This window comes from Diabrotica virgifera, chromosome 5 (genome assembly GCF_917563875.1).
Source record: "Diabrotica virgifera virgifera chromosome 5, PGI_DIABVI_V3a".
In the NCBI taxonomy this organism is placed as follows: domain Eukaryota; kingdom Metazoa; phylum Arthropoda; class Insecta; order Coleoptera; family Chrysomelidae; genus Diabrotica; species Diabrotica virgifera.
This window is the reverse complement of record NC_065447.1, coordinates 206,668,256-206,687,301: the sequence shown is the minus strand read 5'-3', so window position 1 is coordinate 206,687,301 and position 19,046 is coordinate 206,668,256. Positions and strand designations below refer to the sequence as shown.

Genomic DNA, 19,046 nt, shown 5'->3' with positions numbered 1-19,046 from the left:
ATGGCATTAGTAAAATTTTTTACTAATGCCATACTCTGTATGAGAGTACAAAGACTCGTTTCATATAGGTCCTCTGAATCGCATTTTTGGAATATTTTCCTAGCGGTGCCTTTTGATATTTTCATATCTGGGTTAACAGAAAACTTGAATCGAGTCTCATTCCATTATTTTTAGTACTATTCCCCCACTTCTTCCCAAGTTTTTTTTATAATCTCTGTTGCTATTCTATCCACTCCAAGAGCTTTTCCATACTTCAAAACGTTTTTATTGCTTTTTTTAGTTCTACCTCGTTTATTGAGTTTTCTGTTACCTTCCAATATATGCTGTTCTGAAGCTATTTCCTTGTGGCATTTTTATAATTAAGTATTTTCGATGGGAAATAAGCCACAATTTTACTAAAAAAATGAATTTATTAACGTTTCGACGCCCAAATCGGGTGTTGTTGTCAAAATACAAAATAATACCAAATAAACAAAAATGTTGCTTAGTAAAAAATTCTTCTAATAATTTATTTAATCTGACTCATTTATATCGGCAATTCAGGCATGTATTACACATTTTAAAGTAGAAGACTTTAAAATGATATCGGCAATATTGATGAGTTGCGTTCCTGGGGCGACATTACTAAAAGATAGTTCATTCGATTACATGAAATCAACCCCAACTCAAGAATATCCGCCACAAAAAATCATAGCATGTGATCTGTCTTTAAAAAGACAACCAAATGCAACGATGGCAGTAAATATTATATATTAAATTTCTCGGTAGAATGCAGTAGGATGTGATTACCCATACTAAAAGAGGAAGTCAATAGAAAGAAAATACCACAATTAGTAAGTCATTAACATATCGAGTTAGTACATATTTTATATTTTAGTATTATTAACTACGAAGCAGTAACATCTAGAATAATTACAGCCCAAATAGAACTAAAAGATAAGATAGGGATAATACAAATACACGGACCAACAGAAGGTAGTGAAGAAGAGGCTATGATAGAATTCTACAACGAACTCCAATATACATTAGATAAGTTAAGAGAGACAGGAGAAAAAATAATAATTTTAGGAGATTGGAATTCTAGAGTAGGTAAGGACGTTATTAGGGGATTAGGATGTATTGGACAATATGGGGAAGAAACATTAAATAGAAATGGAATTAAAATGCTAGAATTCTGCCAAACGAATGACCTGATAATAGGAAACACATTCAGTGAACGAACCATTGAAGACAAATATACATTTGTGGCTGAAGAGAGAAATGTAAAGAGCTTAATCGACTATATAGTATATACGAGAAATTTGGAACAAAAATACAAAATATCTTAACGGAAAAAGAGCCAGAGCTGTCCACACAACACATGCTTGTTACTGCAAAACTGAAGGATGAAAAATTACAGGAGGTGGAAAGAAAAGAGTACAAGAAAGTAAAAGTAAACAAATTAAAGATAGAAATAAGATAAACAAGAATATTACAAGCAGAGACCATTGGTAAAAAAGACAGTCACACAAGCAAAAGCAAAATCATGGAAAGAATTTGGAGAAAAACTACAAGAAGGATATAGAACAAACAATAGAAACTTTTGGACGACAATACGACAAATGAAGGGGGGAAGACGAAAGGAGATAAATGCAGTAAGAGATGTATCAATGCAAATTCAAATAAACCCGGAACAAATAGCTAGGGTATGGAAAGAATATTACGAGGAAAAATTTGATACCGAAGTAACACAGGTTGACAATGTAATAAATGAAGGCCAAGAAAACACAGAGATAGACCAAATAAGTAGAGAAGTAATAGAAGGAATATCAAACATAAAAATAGACAAGGCAGGAGGAGATGATGAAATTGAACCGGAAATTTTAAAATACATGCGAGAAGAGGGAATAAACTGGCTCTGGACAATATATAAAGAGGCGTGGGAAAACAAGCAATCCCTAGAGACTGGCAGAATAACATAATTGTACCAATATACAAATAAAAAATGCGAAAACATTTTTAGGAAACGCTTTTCTTTAGTTACGAGTGACTAAAATTAAAAATATAAAAAAATAAACTAAAAAGCAAAAAATAAAAAAAATTGAAAGAAAAAATCTAACACATTCGTCGAAGAAAAGCGTGGCGCGTCTTCATCGAATAAACGGTTTTCGCTCCACGCTTTTCTTTAACGAATGTGTTAGATTTTTTCAATTTTTTTAATTTTTGCTTTTTAGTTGATTTTTTTATATTTATAGTTTTAGTCACTCGTAACTAAAGAAAAGCGTTTCTTAAAAATTTTTTTTTCACATTTTTTATTTTTTACTTTTTAGTCTTACACTTTCCAAACATTAAAATGTATCGTCACGTTTATTAAAATATGTATAAGACATATGATGTACTAACATGAAAAGTAGTCGGAATCGGCAAAACATTTGAAACTTTATTGTTTATTTATGAAGCATAACGTAAACAATGAACGCAAAAAGTGAAATTATGTATAGTTCATATAATTAGCTACAATCCTTAGAAGTTTCAAGTTTTTACATTGTAAAAAACAAGAGAATTTAAGCATTTTCCATTAAAATTGTTTTTTTTTATTTAAACAATTCTAGAGTGCTATGTATTAAGAGTATAAGTCAAAAATGAAAATTTTTTATTAGGACTTTTCAAAGTCTTTTTTACCACTGATGAAATAACTATTAGAACTAAATATGAAAATGGTGACGAAATATGATTAATAAATTAGTAATTAACTATTTTACTTTCTACTTTGGTAATACCTTATTAATTATATAATTCAAAATATAGAAGAATCCCGAAAAATCTTTTTTATGACTTATACTCTTAGTACATAGCACGTTAGAATTAATAAACATAAAACAAATTTTTTTTATTGACTATTCGTGTATTGTTCCCGCGAATGCATATATCTGCAAATTTTCATTCATTTGCATTTTAGAGAAGGCAGTCAAATTAACGTCAGAAGATTTGATGCAAACTATTGAACTAAATAAAAGCGTTTAAAAAGGAGAACATATAAACTGCGAAAACTACAGAGCTATATGTCTGTCATTGGTATGCTTTAAAGTGTATGCGAAAATAATAGAGAAAAGACTAAGGCAAGAAGTAGAAATGAAATTGGGAGATGAACAAGCGGCCTTTAGACCAGGAAGACAAACAAATGACAATATATTTACCATCAGGAACCTAATCGAAAAATGCTTAGACACGGGGGGAAAACTGGTATTAGCATTAATAGACCTAATAGCAGAATTTGACACGATAGAAAGACAAATTATGGGGGAATGCTTGAGGAAAATAAATGTACCAAACAGATTGATAAAAATTATAGAAAGTACTTACAAAGAGGTAAAAGGAAGAGTACAAATAGCAGGGGAACGATCAGAAGAATTTAATTGGAATAGAGGTATTAAACAAGGAGATAGTCTCAGCCCTTTGCTATTCATAATCGTAATGAAGGAATTAATAAGAAAAACTAGAGCAAGAACCAACTAACTACAGACAATAATAGGATACCATAGATTACAACCGGTAACAACAGAGTCCTTAATGTATGCGGACGACAGTGCTAATAGCAGATTCCAAGAACAAAATGCAGAAACTAATGGATATATGGGTAGAGGAAATAGAAGAGCTAAAAATGGAAATAAACGAGAAAAAAAGTAAGATAATGATAATCAACGGCAAAGAAGATAATGAAATAAAGATAAAATGCAAGAACTCAGAACTGGAAATAGTTACAACTTACGAATACCTGGGAAGTATCATTACTAACGACGGAAAAATAGACTGGGAAATAACAAATAGAGCAAAGAAATCAAAAAAGTTATACCATGCCTTACCCCAATACTGGGGAAAAGAGAACTTGCAAGAGATACCAAAATAAACATATATAACACAATAGTGATACCGACTGTGCTCTACGCAAGTGAAAACTTTACAATTCTGGAAAAACATAAGAGCAGAATAAATGCAATGGAGATGAGACATTTAAGAAGGATAGTTGGAAAGACAAAATGGGATAGATTAAGCAACGAGACTGTTAGGAGAATGGCCAACCAAGAACCAATAATGAATAAACTAAAAAAGAGACAAATTAATTGGTATGGGCATTTGATGAGGATGCAACCCAACAGAATTACGAGAAAAATCCACGAGCAAGGAACATTGCAAAAAGAAAATGAGGCAGACCAAGAAAAAAATGGATACAGCAAATATTAGAGGCGGGAAAAGTTAAAGGAAAATCACTAGAGGAATTAAAAATAATGGCGAAAAACAGAAAAGAATGGAAGAGATGGATGATTGTAAATTAAAATAGCGATCCCAAATCTGACACCCTGATAGGGTACAAGAACGGGAAGAAAGAAAGTATTATTTATGTATCTATGTAATATTATTATTTATAATTTAAAATAGCATATATACATTAAAGTCAGAATTTGGTATTAGTTTTGACAGTAAACTAAATGTAAGTCCAAATACTTACGATCTCGGGATAGTATCACGAGGTTTTTTCCTGGTTTTCCCTCGTGATTTACTATGGAATCTCTAGCGTGAGAATTTTACTGTCATCGTTGCATTTGGTTGTCTTTTTAAAGACAGATCACATGCTATGATTTTTTCAAACTATCTTTCAGTAAAGTCGTCCCAGGTACGCAACTCATAAATATTGGCAATATCATTTTAAAGTATTCTACTTTAAAATGTATAATATATGTATGTCTGAATTGCCAATATAAATGAGTCAGATTAAATAAATTATTAGAAGAATTTTTTACTAAGCAACAACATTTTTGTTTATTTAGTATTATTTTTTATTTTGACAACGACACCCGACTTGGGCGTCGAAACGTTAATAAATTCATTTTTTTGGTAAAATTGTGGCTTATTTTCCATCGAAAATACTTAACTTCCAATATATGTTCTTCAATAATGTCGCTTTAGTTTATATTCATTAATAGTTATTCAAAGTGTTGTTTCCAACTTTTAAGTATTTCTTTTGTATATGTTATTACTGCTCCATTTTTATCTTTGAGGCTGTATATTTCATGTTTTTATTTGTGTTCTTATCGTCTTAGGGGTTCTGTAGAATGGCTTTTAGTTACTTTTACTATTTTCTTCCATACTTCCTATGAAATACATCGTTCTTGTCTTAGAATTCAACTTAATACCAAATTATTCTATTAAAAAACAGTGACACAGGGAACAAATAAATAAATAATCACATAAGTTTCAAGATATTTATTTGAAAATTTTGTGGAAGTCCAATAGCCCTACAATTTTCATTTCACATGCTGTACTATTGTGTTCATAAAAACGTTATTGCGTACTTTCGTCTCCCAAATCAGATTTGCAGTTGGTGAACCATTTTCTACAATTTGTAAATCATTTTTTCCTTTCAATTTTTTTTATAAAAATATACTGAGCAAATAGTACACCACTAAGATCTCTTTGAATAAGGCTGTATAACAGAAAATTTCATAAACATATCGAGCACATTTTGCCTAATTTAAATTGTATTTTATAGTAGAAGAACTTTACTCAATTACATTGCATTTGAGTATAATAGCGAAATAACTAAACACAACTTATTGATTTAAATAAAATAGAAATATAAAGGATATACAAAATCACACTTTTGGTCTTAGATAATTGAGTTGTTATCATATTTTTTGCAATTTTTACTTAATGTTAGTTACAGTTCAAAACATATTTTAAAATACTTTCTTATATTCACTATAAAAATAAATGGTAGTAATTGCAAAGGGCTTAACCAGGTAAGATGATGAAAAATGCCCTTAACTCGATTCAAATATATAGGCCACTTTTTAGCACATGTAAAGAACCACTTTCTGAAATTTTTAGCCCCCTAGGTGGTCAGTGACCCACCTAGAGCCTAATTAGGCTTTTTACGTTTTTATTATTCTATTTTGTTAATATTTTATTTTTTGCATGAAAAAGACGCGTCATGAAAAAAGGGGAAGATAGATTTTTTATCACAAATTGAACGAGGAATTCAAAAATGATTTTTATTTTGAAATATCTCAGTGGCATACTATTTTTCTTTTTTTAAAAAGTTCAGACTATTACCCCTATGCGCGCCAATGATGAATATAACATTCTAATTTGTACAAAAAATGCACAATAACTACCTCTTAAAACCCGCCAAATTGTATTACAATGTTGCCAGTAGTTTCAGCAAAATCGTAAAAAGGGTATAAAATTTTGTTCTCTTCAACAAAAATTTTTTACTAAGCAAACCCCAATTATTTTTCAGTTATTTACCTATCCTAGAGGCGGTGTTAGCTTTTTTGAGATGACATCTATAAAATTTTACCTAAAATGCGGAAAAAGGGGAAATATGCGGATTTCTATTTTTAAGAGTTATGTTTCACCAATTTTAAAAAAATCAGGATGAAATATTTCGTGAGAACGAGTGTCTTAGTTTTTTTTTACTCATTTGCAATTTTAAAATCCGTTTAAAAACTCAAATTTCTCGTCAAAAATAAATAAAAAAAAATTTTCACTTTTTGAAAGCTATAACTTTTTTATTTGAAGTTTTTCTCTAGCTCTCGATGCGGCTGAGATAAAAAATAAAAACATAAAAGCCTAATTAGGCTGTTGGTGGGTGACGTGAGTACCTAGGGGGCTAAAAATTTCAGAAAGTGAGTTTTTCCATATTATGTGCTAAAAAGTGGCCTATATGGAATTTGAATAGAGTTGGGGGCATTTTTTATCATCTTACCCAGCTATAGGCCCTTTATTGTGATACCTCAAATTATTACTGACTAACATATATTTAATACTGAGGCTTTCAAATATCAGGCAACTGTTCATAAAAGTAGACTTACATCATATATTATAACAATGTTATTTAAGTAATACTTTTTTGTAACATATTTTTTTGTAGCTCATAATCAACTCATAGTAGAGAAAAAGCGCGCCTAAACAATTAGACGTTAACAAATTGGCTGAAACGCAAGTAAAAACAAACCTCTACCATAAATGTATCATCCTTCGATCAATAAATATGTCGTTGGAAAGATGATTACATGGTAGTCGTGCATTTCACTCACTTTTTCTTGGCTGTGAATATATTAATTTATAGATACTTTTTGAACATTGTCTATTTCAAAATATGTTCGTATTTTTAATATCCATACAATCATCCAAGACCAAAATTTGGTACAACACGTATATCAGGGGATTTTCCATTTTTGTCGAGAATTCAGTTCAAGCTGCCTGTCAATTTTGTGGTACACAACCTTATCCAACCCGTTTTTGTTGCTAAACCAATGTATGGAATGTAGTTTTTATTACTGCAAATAACAACAACAAAAAAATATATGTGTATAGTCCTTTAACAAAAATACGCAATAAATCATAAGCATTTTGTATGTTACTGAAATTAGTCACAAATATCACTAATATTCTACAAATATGAAATTTATTCGTACGCACACTTCACCTCAAATTGTTTCTTAAGTCCACTTTTATTCACCATCCTTCCTCACTGGTTGTTTTCAACAATGTCTCAGCTTATAGTTTATTCTCATATAATTTATAGTATATTTTGTCTAAAAACGTCTTAACTCAAACATTTTGGGCTATTAATCATTCATACAACATTGCAGCATTTCCTAAATAAACAATAGGTATTGTAACATGTACAGGTTCAATACTACAAAAATCAACTGTTGAGAATGCAGCAAAAATATTTTTTTTAACATTACCTACTACTTACTGTTTAGTATATTAAAACATTATGTTTTAAATGGGTGTAATGGGTTAAAAACTAAAACGTTTTATGTTGTGAAGCAGTATTCACATTTTCATACTTTACATGAGTACAATCACTGCCCAATGAAATCGATTAGAGGAAATATGTAAAGTAAGAATCTTCTCATACTGCTTTCAAAAATTCTATAGACTTTTTCCTTATTACAAATTTTATTTTACAAAAAACTAATATTTTCTAAGACAACTGGGCTGGTGGTATCCAATAATTCCTCTGGTTAAGTGAATGTGTTTTTACATTTGTTTAACTTTCAATACTTTGGAGTTGTACTACATTTTGGTGTTTTCTAATCAGATGCCCTATAAGTTTTGTGCTTTTAGTTTTTTTTATATTGGATTATTTATAGGGCAAGTAATAACTGATGGTTAGAATCACAAGCAAGGCAGTCGATTATATGTTTATTGACAAACTATCAATTATAATTATTAAGGTACCAAGGGTATTATCCATAATACCCGCGGTGCCTTCAACGTCTAATATCCGACAAAATATTCTTTAAATGTAAAAAATTAATTAGTTTTCAAATAAGTACATTTACCAGCAATAGTCGTAACCACAGTTTTACTTAGGTTGTTATTTGTCAACTTGACAGTATCTAACTAGTTATTTAAACCCCTAGGTTGTTATTTTGAAAAACAACGCCCTAGGAAAAAATTTATTATATTTAACTGACTTTGAAATCATGTCATTCTTTGTCAAATAATATACCAGTCGGACATTAGATCATTAATTACTGGTGCATGATGTGATTGCAAAACATGTAGCACAAAATAGCGACATACTCTAAAAAATAGACATGATTATTATAGAAAACTATGAGGGACGAATGATATAGCTGTTAGCTGGTTGGTGGAAGGAGAGGTAGAGGAAAACGAAGAAGATGGAAGGACTGGCAGAGAACTTGACGGAGAAAGGTTTAGATGAGGAAGTGCAAGTAACCAGATTATACATTAGTCTTAAAATATACTGGTCTCTGGTCTAGGCTGCACATTCAATGCAAAACGGTATCATTTCTTAAAATAAAGAACCTAACTTATAGCAGCTACCAATTTATCTTAAGAAACATCTAGCCTCTTGTTCTGACAAAATCTGGACAAAATCTTTTGTCCATTATCTTTTGTCTGGAATAACTCAGGCAGACTGTGAAAAACTAAAAAAATCTGCATTATTGGAAATATTGACAGGAATCCGGGATGAAGAATAATCTGACTTGTGAATTCACTTAAGTAATTTGGAACAATATCAAATAAAATATTTCACAGTTTAACAAGAAAATCCATATGGCATTGACGATTTCCTATGCATGTAATGGATAGAGTACCCCAATAAGAAGAGATCATCAACAATTATCACCGGGTGTAAGGTATATGCAGAATATAAACCGCCACTACATTGGATTAATAATTACAGTGGAAATGAAATTGTGTAGAAAAGAACTACTATGAGATATTCAAGATAACACAAAAATGTAGCCATTAACACTTTCAGCTCCGGCCTCCGCGCCGGGACAATATCAGATATTTGTCTCATGTGCCCATTTGTACAGTTATTGGAAAATTGTTGAAATGTAAACACGGTAGCCGAGTCGGTGGCACCCGATTGATAACAGCGCAAAGAATATATACTCTCCTAGAAGAAGCGTTTGAATGGAACAGATGTCACGTTTATTTGTCCCTTGAAAATACCATAGTCGTTGTCAGGCCACATGCACCTACACAGTAGGAACACAAAATCCTATGCTGAAACGTTACAGGGCAGTACCCTTCTAACAGTGTGAACACGGGAGCCGTGTTGGCGGAATTGAAAATATTAAATGGGGTATTCACTTATCACAGTGTTTTATTAAATGTTAGACAGTAAATACGATTTTTATTCCTTTTGTAAAGTTAAATTCATACATATTTTTATTTTTAAATTAAAACATTTAAATATTTGTTACAATTTTATACACATTTGTAAATTTTTTTTATAATTTACACAACTGAAATATTTCAGTCTTCAACCTTCTATTAGTGTACACTTATTTTGCTGCTTTCTTAACAGTCAGTTTCAGAATACAGCCCTTGACGGTGACAACTAAAACTTAAAATATATAATTATTCTTGTAAAAAATACCGCACTTTAGCTTTCTTCTCAACATAATAATGCACTTAGTAATAAAGACACAGAAATAAAAATTAAAAAAGTGTATGTGATCATTATGATCTGCACTAGACATACCTGAATATGTTTTTTAATCTACAGCATACCAAATGGGTCAACAGTAAATCTCCTTGACAAATACGTGACAAAGTAACACTCATTCTAGATAAAAGATCTCGAGAACAAAATTTTCGGCATTTTTAAATGATCGGATTTACCATAGACCTATTTTATAATTTTTTTTTATAAAAAAACTTTACCAACAAAGTATTTTGCAGTCAACGCATTTTAAGATAATACTAAAAAAAAACCAAATGATGGTTTCCCACTACAATATTAAGCAAGAAAAAATACATAAAAATATTTCTCTTGGCGATAAAACATCTAAATATACAAATGACAAACCAAACATGAATAGATCAGAAAATATAGTAATGAAACTAACAGGCAGAGTCAATTGAATGCTTTGGAATATAATTTCTTCGCTAAAATTTTTTTTGCAAGTATATGTCTAATAAAAATATATTCAAGTATATTCAAATGGGAAATAAGCCACAATTCCCATTTGAATATACTTGATTATAAAAATGCCACAAGAAAATAGCTTCAGAACAACATAAAAATATATATTACTTGGCATTTTCTCTAAATATGTAACTGATCAGTAGTCACTTTTAATGTTTTGTGTAATACTACATCACAGAGAAATTTGGCTTCTTCTCCCATGTCAAACATTAAATGGCATTAATTTTATGATTTTTGAGAGTCACTATAGATGTTGCAAACTTTGATGACAATTCTAGGCACATATAAACCAAATTAATACGATCCTATAGAGTAAAACTCATAGAAAAAGACAAAAATGGGGAATCCAGAAAGGGCACTATGCATAATCTATAAAAAGATCTATGACATTCAGAAAATCAAATGTATTTGGTTCTTCTTAACCCATTCGCTGCCTATCAAGACACTAGAAGTCAGCTAGGAGCCATTCTGTTGAACAGCACCTGACTGCAGTAACCATATCACTCTACGGCGCGTGAACGGCACCTGACTGAAGTAACCACATCACGCGCTGGCGATTGATTGGCAGCGAATGGGTTAAGTTCATTATGTAATATTAATTATCTAAATTTAGAAATTGTGTCATATTAATGTAGAAGATTTAGCTGTTTAACAAATATTAAAAGAATCTTTTAACAACAATGGCAATAAGTTGATTTGCCATAAAAAACCAATCTGGAAATGTTACAATCAAGTGCCATTGATTTCCACAGATCATTTTTAGGATTTGAATTTGTACAAAAATATACGTCTTCATCTATGGATTATCTATATTTTGATATTTATATTAGTAACATTTTTGTTAAAAAAAAGTAAGAACTAAAAATGGATACCAAAAGGGAGAAAAACAACTTAAAATAACCTGCTATGCGGATGATGCAATACTAATCTCTCAAAGTGAAGATGATTTACAACATATGCTGCACCAATTCAACATAATCGCCAGAAAATTTAACATGTTAATTTCCCCACAAAAGACAAAATGCATGGTTATAACAGCAGATCCAATAAGATGTAAATTGGAGCTGGAAGGTCAGATAATAGAACAAGTGATGGAGTTTAAATACCTAGGCATCACACTATCTAGCTACGGAAGGCTCGAAACAGAAGTGGAAGATCAAGTGAATAGAGCAAACAGAGCCGCAGGTTGCCCGAATGACACAATACGGAGAAATAAAAATATCGGAAAAGGAATGAAAGGCAGAATGTACAAAACAGACATCAGACCAATAATGACATACGCGGCAGAAATACGACCCGACACAGAGAGGACAAAAAGATTGCTCGAAACAGCAGAGATGAAAACCCTTCGAAAAATCGATGGTAAGGCTCTATGGGACAGTGCTAGAAGTACAGATATACGACGGAGATGCAAGGTGGATAACATTAATAACTGGGTAAGAAACAGAAGAATAGAATGGAATGACCACAGAAGCCGAATGACAACAAATAGGGTAGTCAGGACAGTGAGAGACGGTTCCCAATAGGAAGACGATCAGTGGGAAGGCCACGAAAACGATGGAACGACAACTTACTAGATGTACATTGAAAAAACAAAGTCATGTCTATACAAAACAAAGAACATTTTTGTTATATTGTTCACTCGAAGAATGGCTCAGAAAACCAACTATGAAAGAAAATGTACACGATAAGGATGGTAAAGTAGAAAATAGTGGCAAACAAAACTCAGATGGAGCGGCTAGGCAAGAAAAAGAAAAATGGACCTTAAGAAATTTTGATATTGGTAAACCTTTAGGAAAGGGCAGATATGGAAATGTTTACTTAGCTTGTGAAAAGAGATCTAAATTTGTAGCAAGTTCTTTTCAAATCTGCTATTACCTAAAGAGCTTAATAATGAACATCAAGTTAGGAGGTAAATTGAAATTCAGACCCATTAGGGGCATCCTAATATTTTAACAATGTATCGTTATTTCCATGATGAGACTAGAGTTTATATAATTCTTGAATATGCCCCTAATGGAGATGTTTATTCTAAATTATCAGCAAGTCCAAACAAGAGATTTTCAGAGGCTGATTCTGCTGCTTATATAGAACAAATTACCCGAAAACCTCCTTCTTGGTGCCAAAGGGGAAATAAAAGTAGCAGATTTTGGTTGGTCAGCTTCATCTTCAATAAGATCAACTCTATGCGGCACTTTAGATTATTTATCTCCTGAAATGGTAACAGGCAAAACACATAACAAAAAAGTAGATCTGTGGAGTTTCGGGGTACTGTGTTATGCCTGACTGGGCAACCACCTTTTGAATGTGAAAGTTATGACGATACGTACAGAAGGATAAGCAAGGCCCAATTTACAATTCCACCTTATGTATCAGCAGAAGCAGGAGGTCTTATTAAGAAATTGTTGGTTGTGAAACCAGAACTGAGGCTCGAACTAGGCCATGTACTAAACCATCCTTGGATCTTGAAGTACAAATAGTTTGGTATAACCAGACCCAAACCCAGACATCCAAAGTGAAAGTTATCCTTTAACACCAAATTGTTCTATATAGTCCACATATTGTTCAGTAAAAAGTCACACCATTTTGAGCGTCAGTTTTGGGGGGGAGGTGTGGGAGAAGTCTGTAAATTAGGAGTTTTTTTTTACGTTTTTCGCCAATATTTCTAAAACTATGCGGTTTAGCGTGAAGAATGTTCTATACAAAAATGTTCTACATTAAATTTTAAACAAAAAATGCCCAATGCATAATCCTTCTAAAACGAACAGTTACAAAGTTACGGAGGTAGTATAGTATAATTCGTCCAAAAAACGGCCTAACCCCGTCATCCAAAATAAAAGTTTTCCTCCAACACCAAATTGTTCTATATAGTCCATATATTGTTCAGTAAAAAGTTACACCATTTTGAGCGTCGGGTTTGGGGGGAGGTGGAGGGGACAAGTCAACAAATTAGTAGTTTTTATGTTTTTCGTCAATATTTCTAAACCTAAGCGGTTTAGCGCGAACAATATTCTATACAAAAATGTTCTACATTAAATTTGAAACGCATTCGCATTCAAAAGGTGGTCGCCCAGTCAGGCATAACACAGTACCCCTAAACTCCACAGATCTACTTTTTCGTTATATGTTTTGCCTGTGAAAGATATTCATGCGACATTGTCCATAGAAAGTTCACATTGGGTTTCTCCGCACCAGAGATTTATATGGCCTAGGCCTGTAGAAGCCTCTTGGTGAGGTTGACGTTCCTTGAAGGGCTTATCAGTAACATACCACCGGTCAATGAAATGGCAAATTATATTTAGAAAACACAATCCTGTTAAAAAAGTCAGTTTCTTGAGTCAAACAATATAAAAAATATGGAAAACCTATACTTTACACCATTCGTAACTCCGAAACCGTTGATTTCAGAACAAATTATGCATAGGAACTTTTTCGTTTCAAATTTAATGTAGAACATTTTTGTATAGAATATTGTTCACGCTAAACCACTTAGGTTTAGAGATATTGAGGAAAAACGTAAAAAACTGCTAATTTACCGATTTCTCCCCCATCTCCCCCACCCAACCCGACGCTCAAAATGGTGTGACTTTTTACTGAACAATATGTGGACCATATAGAACAATTTGGTGTTGGAGGAAAACTTTAATTTGGGATGACAAGGTTAGGCCTTTTTTTGAACCAATTATACAATACTACCTCCGTAACTTTGGAACCGTTCATTTTAGAAGGATTATGCATAGAACCTTTTTTGTTTAAAATTAAATGTAGAACATTTTTGTATAGAACATTGTTCACGCTAAACCGCATAGTTTTAGAAATATTGACGAAAAACGTAAAAAAACTCCTAATTTACCGATTTCTCCCCCATCTCCCCCTCAAACCCGACGCTCAGAATGGTGTGACTTTTTACTGAACAATATGTGGATAATATAGAACAATCTGGTGTTGAAGGACAACTTTCACTTTGGATGTATGGGTTTGGGTTTGGGTCTAGTTATGCCATAACTGTATCATACTAAAACAAAAATAGGAATAATTTGTGATGTTACATAAAATGTACTGATTTCTATAGACTATCTGGTATAGGTAAAAGATTTATTTATAAAATTGTTTTTTAATAAAAATTGAGAAAAAAAAAAGGTGGGGACAGCATATCGTCTGTGTCGTTCTAATACCTCGTAACTCACAAAAATTGGAAAACGCGTTTTTTGCAAATTTGTATAATGTAAAACTAAACTTGCATGTTCAAAAAACCTTGTAAGCCATACTTCATTACTTATATTATTAAATGGGTTTCTAATAGCTCATATCCCCATTGCGGAGTGTATGAATAGCAATAGTTTTTCTTGTCTCCTGAACAATCGTGATTTTGGGGTTACGAGGTATTAGAAAGACGATATTTCAAATTGAGTGAAATATTCTCCTATCTTGTTATTGAAAAAGATCTGTGTAGATTTGGGGAACTGTATTACAAATTACTATGGTATATTCTACAAATTCGGGTGTATATGTTTGATTTTGCATCCTTTTTCAAGCATTTTGTTCGAGGTTTTGTGATTTTGGCGAAGTCTCAAATTAATTTTCATATAATATCCCAGGAGTCCAAGAAATCCTCTTATTTCCTTTGCTGTTTTCGTAATTGGATATTTTTCTATCGCTTCAATTCTCGCTGGATTCGGTTTTATTGCTCCTTGTGTGACTATATCCCAGAAAATTAACTTCCTCTTTTAAAAACTCATATTTTGCGACTTGACTTTTTAATCAGGCTCCTCTTAGTCGTTCATTGCCACCAGTTAATTACTTGTGCATCAGCTGTGCCGCCCACCTTTTTTTTCTGGTTTTTATATTGAAAAAAAAGTCCCGACACTGAAAAGTAAAAGGGACTTAAGAGACTATATATTATACTATTAAATGATATCCCAAAATGTTTCATTTTAGTAACACTGTTCAGAAAGAGCCAATTGTGAAGATTACGAAGAGGTGAGTTTCTCTGATAAGGAAAATTGTCTTAAAATGTGCGTTAAGCACATTTGTAGCAATATCTAATGGAGGAGCTTTCTACCAATTAATTTTTATTCTAGTATATCTAACAAATTAGTTTTTCCAGAAAGCGCAAGAAAACGGAATATATGTTCAATTATGACTTAGTTTTTAAAAAAAGATTTAGCTGGTAAACAAAACATATAGTCAACAATCTTATAGGAACATTTGACGATTTTGAACAACTTAAAATACGAAATCGATTTTAAAATATTGAAGTCTACTATAGTATGGGGCCTACCGTCGCGTTTATAAACGCATAAATAAGAAGAATTAATATTTTAATTTTACAAATAATCCTTTGTGATATATTTGTTTACTGTTTAGGTTGGAAATAAACTAATTTTGTAGCTTATTCCCAATGAAAATTTTAAATTAATATGACAAAGTATACTTTTTATAGAATTAAAATGGGAATTCTTCTGATTTATGCGTTTTATTCACGTTGTAAATATTTTCATTATAGTGTGCAAAACCCTTCCGAGAAAAGATTAAAAAGATTATGGTATATAACACCACACATGTAGGTATACAGTGCCAGCAAAAAAAAAATTTTACAAAGTGAATAAGGCGCATAAATCAGAAGAATTATTGTTTAAATTTTGTAAATTGATACTTTGCCGTATCAATTTACTATTTTAGTTAGGAATAAATTGGCTTATTTTGCACACTATAATAGATAGAGACAGGTAGACCGCATTTTAAAGTAGCACCAATTTAAGTTCACTTTGAATAGCTACAGTCGGAAAAATTAAAGAATAGGGCTTTTCATTGATTGTCATTTGTTTCGAGCTTCTGTCATGTGTCACGTTACGTTATTGATATAACCAATAATACAAACCAAAGATGTATGACGTAGATATATTAATATTATGTGACACATGACGGAAGCTCGAAACAAATGAGTGTGAATGAAAAGCCCTATACCCATGAACCATCACATCAATCAGATATTTTGTATTTGCTATCTTTTTCTATAACAAACATTTATTTATAGAAAAAGACAGCAAATACAAAATAAGTGATTGATGTGATTGTTCATGATTCTTTCATTTTTCCGACTGTAAGTAATTTTTTAATAAGGCCCTTTCAACGATCCAACTGTACTTAAAATTATTGACGAGGTGGGTTTTCGATTTTCTGGCAGAAAATCAGAAGATAATCGTTTCAAAATGTCTTAAGCACATTCGGAGCAAAAAGCGACTATACTATAAATATTACTATGTATTTTTGTCAGCTTGTTGATGATATAAATTGTTTATGAATATGTTATGAAGTCTTCTCTAATATAACATGTAAGGCAAAGTTAGGTATCTTGATGATGGTAATTTTGTGATAAAAATATAACAACTTATTATGATAACATACCTATTGAAATATTGAATTAATATTGCAAGACGTCATTTGTAACATTTATACCAATCACAAACAATTAGAAAGCCAGTAAGCAGAGATTTTCAGACAAAAATGATAATAATCCTAAAAAAACATAAGGAAGTCATTTGCTCTGACAAGTCTTTCCACAATTATAGAATGATATAATAATAATAAAGCAATAACTCTGCCTAACTCAGTCTAAGGAGGCTTTGGAATCAAACTTTGTATGAGATACTCGATTTCGTCAGTAAGTTGTGGTGGGGTGTGGACTGTATTTCTACAAGTGGCACATAACTGGACATTTGACCATTTTATAAGGAAATATTGGGCAGATTATAAATAAAAAAGGCTGGCCATTGTGTTATATGACATTAATTATCAAAAAGAATTTTCTGAAGGAAACATTCATGTGTGAAACACCATACAAGAAATGATGAAATAAATGTTTATTTTAATATTTCTTCAAAAAGTAAGAATCTGCCTTATTATGACTCATGACATGAAGCACTAAAAAAAAACATTTTTTTTTCTAAAGTTTTGTTTTTATTCCAAATAAAAACTGGCAATCATTGCATACAGTAATACATTTTACTAGAATCCAAAAATATAATAAACATCAAAATTACCAAGAAAATACCGTATTTTACCCTACATTTTTTAAAATTTAACATATTTGCAATAGTTTTTAAAAATTTGTTTTAAAAAAATACATTGGCTAGTTTGAGATAATGATATACCATTCACACAGATCTTTTTAAAATGGTACTGGTTATATTAATTCAATTTCTGTCAAAATAGGTGTTAAATTGAAACAAATACATTGATGTGTAGTTTCTGTGATTTAGGGCCGGTTTCACCAACAACAAATAAATCAGTGAATAGTTATTCGTCCAATAAAATTTATTAGTTGATTATATTTTTATTGTGTTTCTTTTGATAATTTAATGTTAAACTAACGAATTTACTTCTTTATAGATATTTACAGCTTATTAATTTGTCAATTTATTCGAACAGTAAATATTTATTTGATAAATAAATAAAATAAGTCTTAAATGAATAACCATTTTCAATTTCGTTGCAAAACGAAAATACAGCCGAACCATAATCCAGTCCAATCAGAGAGTGCTGCAAGCACCTCTACCGGTTTCGAAACTTATTAGTCTCTCATCAGGAGGCACATATGCTGCTCATAGAGACTAATAAGTTTCGAAACCGGTAGAGGTGCTTGCAGCACTCTCTGATTGGACTGGATTATGGTTCGGCTGTATTTTCGTTTTGCAACGAAATTGAAAATGGTTATTCATTTTTGATTTACATTTACTCTGTGTGGAGTATGAAGGGAACCAGTCTCGTTGGAACTTTACCGCGCTGAGCAGATGTGACGTGAATTGTAAATTGTAGAATTCCCTCATCTTCCTTAGTCTCAGCATCCGTATGGCTTGCAAATTGTAGAAGCCTCGGAGGTGTAACCAGAGAAGGTTCCCATTGTTTTCATTCTGGTGGGATATGCTATATGCCATTAGAGTGAAAACTTAGTCTTTTTTTAAAATAAGTCTTATTTAACGTTGGTGAAATTTAGAAGTGTCAGTTTTATTGGTTGAATAACAATAATGTGTCATTGGTGAAATCGGCCATTAGTAATGGACAGAAGATATTTTCCAAAGTTGACTCTCACTCTGTACATCCTCGACCCACCTGAACACCTTATCACGAAACCAAGATGAAAGTTACATAAGAAAGTCATTTAGATAAAAATATATAAAAAACGTTTATATACACATATTTTGATTGTTGAAAAAAGTCACAGTAAAATTATCCTAAGCATCACTAAAATATTAGAGTAAGATATTTCAGAGTGAGTCAAGCATGTTGGTAATAATTTTGCGTTTTCTTTCTTTTTGTATTCATAAGGCATGTGATGTAGAAAGTATTTTTTCATTTTTTACGATATGTATACCTTAAAGAGTTGAAAGAACATGAACTTATTTAAATGATGTGATTCGACATGCATTCCACACATTCCTAGCAGTACTTTGCCCTTCAAGAAACTCTTATCTGGGTTGTTGAGACACCGTTAGTGGACTTCCGACGGTTCCGGTTTGGGTGCGTGGTGATTCGCTGGATCTGGAGTACTCATGGGCTGCAAAAAAATCAAATCATGGAA

At 31.7% G+C, this 19,046-nt stretch overlaps 1 protein-coding gene and 1 pseudogene across 6 annotated transcripts in view; one reads left to right on the top strand and one right to left on the bottom strand.

The window, feature by feature from the left end:
* Positions 1–5,226: 5,226 nt before the first annotated feature.
* The window catches only part of LOC126884565 (C-terminal-binding protein), a 355,935-nt gene continuing 342,115 nt past the window's right edge, over positions 5,227–19,046 (bottom strand). For all 6 annotated transcript variants that reach the window (XM_050650532.1, XM_050650537.1, XM_050650535.1 and 3 more), the window contains one exon: positions 5,227–19,022. In XM_050650532.1, the coding sequence (XP_050506489.1) occupies positions 18,934–19,022 (89 nt within the window). In that variant the 3' untranslated portion in view covers positions 5,227–18,933. The remainder of the gene's footprint in view (positions 19,023–19,046) is intronic.
* On the top strand, positions 12,023–12,945 carry LOC126884566 (aurora kinase A-A-like; annotated as a pseudogene).